General features: G+C 44.6%; 1 protein-coding gene across 1 annotated transcript; it reads left to right on the forward strand.

Moving 5' to 3' along the window:
* The first annotated feature begins 506 nt into the window (after positions 1-506).
* spry4 (sprouty homolog 4 (Drosophila)) lies at positions 507-8084 on the forward strand. The gene is made up of 2 exons (XM_023429388.2): positions 507-766; positions 3402-8084. The coding sequence occupies exon 2, from the start codon at positions 3453-3455 to the stop codon at positions 4599-4601; it is 1149 nt and encodes a 382-aa protein (XP_023285156.1). The 5' UTR covers positions 507-766; positions 3402-3452; the 3' UTR covers positions 4602-8084.
* The last annotated feature ends 1656 nt before the right edge of the window (positions 8085-9740 follow it).

A 9740-nucleotide genomic window follows, 5' to 3' on the forward strand; every position in this document is an offset into this window, starting at 1 on the left:
TCATGGCAGATTTAGCCCACTCACATCTCGCTCTCTCGTTTATTACACAATGCAATGATCACGTCTCCTCTAACATGCAGCAGGAAGCGCGAGCTGCATAGATAAATAAATTAACAGGCTAAAATAAAGCGAGAGTGGCACCACCGCCGATGAGCCGACTCTTTATGTAAATCAGGCCTGACATTGCCCTTGTGACCAATAAAAGCCCCCACCTCTTCATTCCCTCAACCCCCCCACTTCTTTCTCTCTCTCTCCCACACACACACATACACACACGCCTCATTCCCCATTTCTTCCCATTCATAAAAATCTCGGCAACGCGCCTGCGCAATGCCATTCTGAGTCCTCCCCATTCATAAAAATGTAACCTCCGCATTTCAGCCCTCCCGAGTCGCTCTGCCCTCCCATTCACAAAAAAGAGAGAGAAAAAAAGCCGAGGCATCTGCGCAGTGCCGTCCCTTTCCTTTCCTCTACCCTCCCATTCATAAAAACTCACTTCCCTCCCCCTCAGTGGTTGCAACATCATACCCAAAGCTCTGCGTCCACAACCGCAGTCGCCTTTTACGCACCAGCGAGTGGAGATTAGTGCTGGAGACCCGCTCTCCTATTCGCATACCGTCTCATATTATTTCCTAATATTTGGACTTATCTTTACTCAACATTTCTTTTATTTTTTTGGAGCTACTCACTCGCTCGGACTGGACTATAACCCTGCGCGCAAACGTGGTGCGCAACGAAGAGATGAGCATTTTATCCTGAAACTACAGTAAGTGATCACCTCTGATGTTTTCTCATCCCTAAATCTTTGTAACTTGCGAGCTTGAGGCTGCACAGACCCACCATTCAGCTTTTTTACTGCCTATACGCTTCGCTGTCCCTCTCAACCAACTGGGTCGCAGGCATGAAAACGCTCTTGCAAATTCTATTTTGCAACAAGCTGTTTCCCCCGACCCGTGTTTGCACACTGAGTCAATATTTAACCACCGATTTTGTACCAAAAGCAAGGTTGAGGGCGCACAGAGGGGAAACGGTGTCGTGTTTTAAAGCGTAACTTGTTCAAAACGACACTTTCCCCCTTTTTTTCTCCTTCTTGGTAGCAAACATGGATCGACATCTATCGCTGTGGCTGTTCGTGGCTTTTTCTAAAGCCACTGTGACAATAAAAGGAATCAGAGGAGACCTACATTCCCAGCTCAGTCTAAAACCTCCGTCAACTCTGAAGCCTGTACATGTTTTATCTTCGGTTTGCGTGTCTCGCTCTCGCTCTGCAGTGACCGCCTGGTTGGCACGCCATGTAGGTTATGTCAGGTGTTTTTGCAATTAACCCCGAGCGTTTTCATGTTATCCGGTTTACTTCCAATAAGATATCAAAAATCATCTTTAATCGGCTTCTGTTGGGCGCCACAAGCGATAACATCCAGGTTTACGCATCAAACTACGCACTTAATTGCCGCCGATTAAAACTACCCCACATTCGTCCCTCCGGCGGCGGCACACAGTGTAGGGCTTCACCATTTTCACCAACAAGCTTTCTACTTTGGTCAATTTACAGATATTAAGAGTGAGGGGTTGAATACGTGGTTACAATGCCTATATAAACATGCTATTTGAGTATGCCGAGCGGCCGCCTCCGGTTTTTATGACTCAGTTCATTCACATATTGAAGGGAGGGACGCACACACACGCGCTCGCACACACGCACAGTTCCGAATTGGAGCTCATAATGGTCTAGATTTGACGATCACAGGCGCTTGTGTCAGTGCCAGCAATGTCGCAACAGGTTTCTCAAAAAGGCTTTTTGCAAATCTGAGGAAAAAGGAGAATAACACGAGCCGACGTTCCAAAGCAAAGTAAAGCAGTGACGACCTGGCTCTTTTTTTTTTTTTTTTAATGGAATAGTCCATCAATAAGCAGGTTCATGCGCATTAATAAATCACAGCACGACCGATTTTGGGTTCTTGGAAAATACATGTTGCCTTGAAAGAATGGTCAAAAACATATTGTATACGGTCGTGTGAATAAACTGGGTTTTGTGGGGGTAGCTATAGCTTATATTTGGCAATAAGGTAACTAAACACCGCAGATATGGGTCAGTGGAAATGTCAACTGTGCAGCCGTTTGTCTTCAGTCACCTTTTTTTTTTTTTTCTGTAAAGTAGGTTAGGTCTTTGACGGCTGCCGAGCCGTCATTGATGAAATGGATGAAACCGCTTTCATTCAGTGCTCATCATGACTGGGGCGCACTGATTCATGCTTGCAACACCGAGTGCAGCCAGCAGCTTTCATTCACAAAAAAAAAAGGGAAAAAAACCCTGCAGTTCACAGAAATCGGTTCCATTCACAAATTCCAAGATTGCTGCGTTCCTCTGATTGTAATTTGTGTCAATAAGATGTATATTGAGAGAGAAAATTTGCCATAAAAAATAATTGTAATTCTTGGTGGGTGTTTGTAGCTCTCATTTTACTGTGTGATTCTATACAAAGACCTCATTTCTTTTGCCTCTTGCGTTCATTTTGTCTTTGTCGAAGTCCCCCTTTTCAGGCAACCTTGTCCTCTCTTCGCTCTGCCTTGTTTTGCATCTTTGAGTCTTTTGCATGCAAGCCCTGCTCTCTGGTGCTCCCTGCTCTTTGGAAAGGAGGCGATGAGAGCCCAACTTCTATTGTTCTAATGTCAAAGTTAGAATGGAGGAGGTTTGAAACCCTGTTGGTATTCAGTCTAAAAATCAAGATCGTTTGGAAACTCTACATTCAGATTATCGCAGAGATCTGGCCTGGAAAAAAAAGATTCCTGTTGAGAGGCTGGGACGCTTTGGTTTTTTAAGATTTAATAATTGTCTTGGCTGTAGTAAACTGCTTGTAATATATCTTAGTTTTACATGCTGTCTGAGGTGCTGATTTGGAACTGAGTGATCCCATTTACTATCATTGTATGATTTATTACAGTCGTATAGAAAAGTCTCAGTCATGTGAGGAGAGTAGTTTTAATAGTTTAGACGTGATCTACAGCAGCAGTTAGTCATCAACAGTGGTGATGCAAAAGCAGCAGGCAAACGACATTATACCAGAGTGTTAAAAGGACTCTTTAAAACCTGACCTGCCGGTATACCTCAACATATGTTGGCATTCACATCATGTCAAACAAACTGAAGGTTTCAACCATGACCTACCCTGAACAAATTAAGAAAGGCTATGTGTTCATGTTCTCATACTTTATAGCTAACCTGGCCCGCATTCTTTAGACAGTGTTATTTTTCTACTGTCACTCACTTGTAATAATATACTTTGCTTTATTTGTTGGTTAAGATAAAGACCTTTAGAAAGAAGAGGTTTAAAAGGGGAAAAAGCGAGAACAGCAGCAGATGTTTCCAGTCATAACTGTCTCTTTTGTATCTGTCTTTGCAGTATTGCTAAATGCTGCTCTAGAGTGAAGACGTGCGAGGCACCAGCCTACACATGGAGTCCAGGGTTCCCCACCACATCCCCGGAGTGTCCTCCTCCCTCATATCCCAGCCCCTGCTGGACAGTCGAGTGCCCTACGGCCGCCTGCAGCACCCCCTCACCATCTACCCCATCGATCAGATAAAGTCCTCGCATGTGGAGAACGACTACATCGACAGCCCAGCTGTCGTCTCCCAGCAGCCCCCGAGCCAGAAGTCTGTAAACCGAAGAATCACCTGGCTTGGTCAGAATCAGGAGGCTTTCCTGGGGGCAAACCACAACCATCACCACAATCACCAAAACCAGCACCACCAGCAAGGCAGGTGCGAACCCCACCCTCACCAGGACACCACCACCCACCCTTGGATTTCCTTCAGTGGGAGGCCAAGCTCTATCAGCAGCAGCAGCAGCACCTCATCCGATCAGAGGCTGCTGGACCATGCTGCACCCACCCCAACAGTGGACCACCACCCAAACCTGCACCTCCACCAGGGCCCCTTACACACAGTCAATACCCGAACTCCAGGCTGCCTCACTTCCTCTGAATCTAAAGTCCTCACCTCCTCTTCCTCCGCTTCCTCCTGCTCCTCCTCCTCCAAATCGCTGGACCTCAAGTCTGCTAAGATGCCTGCAGGAGGCGTGTGCTCCACTGGTGGCCAGCAGGGGTTGGCGCTGATCCCTTCCTCCCCAGCCGAGAAGAAGCACCTCCTTCTCTGCGAGCACTGTGGGAAGTGCCGCTGCACGGAGTGTACGCTCCCCAGAACCCTACCCTCTTGCTGGGTCTGCAACCAGGAGTGCCTGTGCTCTGCTCAGAGCCTGGTGGATACAGCCACCTGCATGTGCCTGGTCAAAGGGATCTTCTACCACTGTACTGAGGATGAGGATGACGAGGGTTCCTGCGCCGACAAGCCCTGCTCGTGCTCCCAGGCCAACTGCTGCGCTCGCTGGTCCTTCATGGCCGCCCTTTCCCTCGTCCTGCCTTGCCTCGTCTGCTATCTGCCGGCCATGGGCCTGGCCAAACTGGGACAGAAGTGTTACGACAATGTAAGCAGGCCTGGCTGCCGCTGCAAGAACTTGCAGGGTGGCGTGAGCGTCCCCGTGTGTAAAAACGGAGGCGTGGAAGCGAAAGTTGGGACGCTAGAGAAGCAGCAGCAGGGGTCATGATACTGGACCAAACCGGCTGGCAGTGGCCTTACTAGAAAAACAATGAACAGGACCACGCAGTACTTTCTCGCTCTCTATGGATAGGACAATCCAACACCAACCCCTTAAACTACCCCATTAATCTGCTGGAAGATGACTTATGTAAAACAAAGGTACTTAAATGGCTTTTTGACCTATGTTTGATAGGGTGGTGAACATAACGGGCCCGATCAGAGTTGGCTAGTAGAAATAGCTAACAGGCCTTCTCTTTTTTTGTTATTTTGTTTTTTTTTTCCGTTTGTTTTTTTTCTTGGTTTGTGAGAGTGACACAAGAAGAAGACACTAGATTGTGGGACTGATGCTTGTGTTGTTGTGCGAAGATTGGCCCAAGGCACAAAGTCATTGTACCTCTCTGCTGCTCTGTATTTCTCAGCTAATTTTGTAACGGTAACTAACCAGACGCTGGTTGCTGATCCTTGGATAACATAGAAGTCAAATGATGGAGAGAAATATCTGTACAACCCCTACCACCACCACCACACCCCACCCCACGAACCCCCCACCCCCCAAAAAAGCACAGCCCCATGGTCCCCCTGTCTGAACAAACATGTAAACAAGTGATTACCTATACTGTGGCTTTATGATAGGCCACTGCAAGAGTGAAACCACCACTTACTCGCTCACTCTCTCTGCTATTATGATGATCACCATCTCTTAGTGTCACCATTTTTCCTCTTATACCTTAAGGATGCTGGCTTGGTATTGCTAACATTTTATCTAAGTTTTTATCTCCACGAAGGAGCTGTAAAAACAAATCTTTTTGAAAATTTAAAAATAATAATAATTTCCCATAATTCTCACCCAGGTGTACTACTGCAAGTGAGAGATAATCACTTTACAGTGTGTTTCCTATTTTTGGGGGATGAAGCCTAAACTTTCTAGAAGATTTTGAATGCCGTTCACCAATCACCACAGAGGTAATGCATGTCATGACCTGCATGCTCTAGTGTAATGGTTACCCACCGTGCTAGAAGTCGATGTGTCGTAGAGAAATGTGTAAAAAAAAAAAAAAAAAAAAAAAGTACACCCAACCTTCTCAGGGACTGTTACAGAAATCCTCTCTAGAACTTGGCCTACAGCATGTCGATTTCTAAACTGCCTAAGAGCCTGGTCTACTTCCTCTTTGCACAAGAAGGCAAAGAAACATTTAGGGGCCAAAAGGCAATAGTGAATAATTTAAAACCAAGTAAGCTAAGTGAGAGACAAACTGGCCAGAAAATAATGTTTCCGGAGGAGAGAGGGGGACGCAAGTGATAGAGAGCGAAGAAGGGGGAGAGAAGGCATAGCAAAGTTGTTGTTGTTGTGTTTGTGTCTAGTCAGCCTTTGTCAGAAATCAAAACCTGCCACTTGCACAACCTTTTTAGGACGAGGCAAACCCCTTAAAGGATGTACTAAAGCACAGTATTAACCACCTCAGCTATCTCACATTACATTGGCGTGCACTACATTTAGCCCACCCCACCACCCACCCGCCCCTCTACACACACACACACACACACACACACACACACCACACACACGCAGTGTCTTCATTAAATTCTAATCATTATGCTGCATAGCTGCGTTAGTCAGATAGTCTACCTTTTATTCTGAAAGTCTATTTTTGTGGCTTGCATGACATTCTTAGGACTTTGCCAAAGGAAGCTAGCATACAGTAGCATGTTTTCGCTGTCTGAGTGATCACAGTTGTTACGCACTCTTGCCAAATGGAGTTGACGGCAGTTGGTTCTTAAAGGCATGCTGCCCTTTAATACAGATGGCCTTTTCTGTTTGGCATAAAGGCATACTGTCTTTATTGCTCTGTAACACAAACCTCTCTTTCATGTTGGACCCTTAACTTCAATTAGGGCGCCTAACTTTGCTCACACCTGTATTTGTCTTTTGCACAAAACCGATATCACACAGGAAAAAAAAGGAAAGGAAAAAAAAACACACACACACACACACACACACTGTCCTTAGTCTTGAATGTATGCGGCAATATTTTCAAAACCTAGCAATTCAGTCTGAGAGAAAGGTGCCAAAACTGAGAATGATTGTGTGACTGGGCAAAGACCTAGTGCGTGTAGGTGGGCAGCAAAAATCACAAATGTTTTGACAATATATTTAGTAATAGAGCTATGCAGGTGAAATGTTATTTGCTGTAAATAGTTTCACAACATTTGTGTTCTTTAGAAGAGACTTTTAAATGTCCTTGAAAGATTGCATGGTACATTATAACTACAATTCAGTACAAAATATATAGAGAATATATTAGATATATATTTTGAGGGTTTTTGAGGTTGTGAGAAAAAGAAAAGAGAGGGACGGTGGCGAGAGGAAGGTTTGGGAAAGGGTAACAAAAATGACAGGTCTTTCGATCACTAGCACTTGATTTAGAAAAGTGTGCCCGGCAATAAAAAAAAAAAAGAAAAGGAAAAAAAAAAAAACTCCTGCTGTTTATGCTATCCATGGCTCATTAGCAGTCGAGAGGCTAAGCTAATTCCCTGGTTCCTCTCCGAGTCCTAAAGACTGTGGACTCATTGAATCCGCACAGGGAACACAATCTACCCCTATCCGGATCAACCCATTTCCTGCTGTTACTGCTCAGTGTCTCAGCTCTCTCCCCTCTTTTTTTCTCTTTCTTGCCCCCCACCCCCAACCCCCTTCCTCTTCTTCCCCCCCTTCCTCCCTGAGAAATTGTCCAACAAACACCCCTGGCCTTGATTGACAAACACAGCTGCTGTGCATAAACTTGTCATACCACAGAGACGAGAGAGAAAGACAAGTCTGTCTCTCTTTTTCCTCCCTTTCTCGCTGTTTTCCGCCTGTCTTTGTCTCTCTCTCTCTCTCTCTCTCTCTCTCTCTCTCTAGCTGTGTTCAGTGCCATCTTTTTAACCAGTGGACCTCTTTTTTCGACAGTTGTTGCCTTTCTTTTCTGTAACTCCTCAGCTCTGTCACATTAGCTTTATACTTTTACATGTGCTCGCTAGCCTGTTCAAGGTGTGGAATAATCACCCACAACGACAACTCAATGACTAAAACCTTTTCCTACTTTTCTTTTTTTTTTTTTTCTCCCCCCTTTGCTACAATGCTGTGATTTTTACACACTCATACCCCTTCGTGTCGCTCGTTTGCGGGCACAGATTTCTTTTTTTTATTATTATTATTTTCAACCCAAACAAGAGGAAAAGTCTCATACAGCTGGGTGATGCTACTCCATTCCTTTATGCCTTTGCAATGTCAGTGTTGGGGATTAAGAAACGAGATCTGTGCTTTTGTTTTGTTTAGATATAACAAAAAGGAAAAAAAATCTCTCATATAAAAGGTTCCCTTTATAGATATATTTATTTTGAAGTTCTATTTTATATAGTATTTATTTAGATGCCAACCTTTTGTTTGTGAAGAAAGCTTATGTCGAAACGGAATGTACATTGACAATGGAAATATATATTGTTAAATATACCAAGCTGTTGTGTCGTTACTTTTGTGAGTACTTTTTAAGCATATAACACACACACGTGCACACACACACACAAACACACACACACACACACACACACACAATGATTGAGCAATATTTTCTATTCAAGGTCCAAAATGCTGTGTAAAACCTTAAAACCAGTATTGGTGCATATGCACAGTACATTTACAGACAGTAAATACATTATAATCTACTATTAGTGCTTCTGTAGCCACTTATACTTCTTGTGAATATTCTTCAGTCACCATATGCTGATTAATTTAACTACTATTAATTCTATTAAAAAAAAACATTTCCGGGCTTTAGTTATTTTACATCAACACTTCAACTTCCTGAGGTCCCCCCTTCCTGTGTGTGAATAGATCGCGCTCTATAAAACACTGGCCCGGTGGTGGAGGCCAAATAAAGCTGCTTGACCTCAAACCGAAAGAAAACATTACATAAGTAACAGGAAATAATTCATAGACTTCCTCTGGACGATGTAACATGAGACATGAACCAGTAAGATGGTCACTTCATATCAGAGCCTTTACTCTATGGCTGCTGTGTTTGTGTGCGTGCATGCGTATGTGTGTGTTTAACTGACTTCCTTTTAGTTTATAGGGGTGGTCTGTTATAATCTGGATGTGTAACATTCCTTTCTCTCCAAAGCACCTCCTTATGAAGCTGGAGCACACACAAAAAACCTTCCTGTCACAACACACACACACACACACACACACACACACTGTCGTCACCCCCACCCCCATCCCCCAGCCCACCTGTGCTGCTGTTACCCCGAGGCATTCTTCCACCCCTCGTGCCCACCCCCTCCTTGCACCTGGGAGAGCAGAGGGGAACAAATGAAAGAGGAAAGGTTAGAGAAGAGAAGAGAAGAGAAGAGAAGAGAAGAGAAGAGAAGAGAAGAGAAGAGAAGAGAAGAGAAGAGAAGAGAAAAGAAAAGAAAAGAAAAGCTGACCTGGCTTTTCCAGCATCGCATAAAGAACATGTTTCCGCTGCAGAAGCCCTGCAGGCGCTGCTGTGTCTGCTCCAACAGGTGAGATCAGAGACCAACCTGCTTGTTTCCCTGCCGGTCTGTCAGCACCCACCTGGGACAGCACACACACACTCACACCCACACACACACACACACACACACAAACACACACACACACAAACACCTGCATTCGACTTCCTCCACACCTACATTGTCATCTCCACCCCACCGGGCCACATATATATCATCAACACAGGAAGCTTCGGCACAGGCAGCTGAAAAAGAAACCGTTTATTATCAGCTACGATTATGGCAGGTTGGATCCACTGAGGAACCAGTCCTGGGTCAAAACCTGTGTACGCAAATAATTATTTGTGCTGTGGTTTGCTCTGCTGTGCCACCAAAGACGGTTGAGTTTACAACAGGAGGCAATGCAACACACACAGGCCAGAAAAAGTTTGAAAATCAAATTTGAAAGTTTAGTTAAAGCATATATATATATATGTGTGTGTGTGTGTGTGTGCTAAGCTGTGTTAAGGGGAAACTAGGAAGCTAGTAAGTCAGACTGCTGCTGCTGCATGTTTGTACTCTGCTTCATTTGCAGCATTATTGTGCAATAAAGAATAAGGTCGTCACGCCCAGCACACATACACACATCAGC

This window comes from Seriola lalandi, unplaced genomic scaffold, assembly GCF_002814215.2.
Source record: "Seriola lalandi dorsalis isolate HSWRI2012SDOR001 ecotype SW California unplaced genomic scaffold, Sedor1 jcf7180002054893, whole genome shotgun sequence".
In the NCBI taxonomy this organism is placed as follows: Eukaryota; Metazoa; Chordata; class Actinopteri; order Carangiformes; family Carangidae; genus Seriola; species Seriola lalandi.

What these genes read in the sequence shown, in the direction of transcription:
- spry4 (XM_023429388.2), top strand. Translation starts at nt 3,453, where the DNA reads ATGGAGTCCAGGGTTCCCCACCACATCCCCGGAGTGTCCTCCTCCCTC.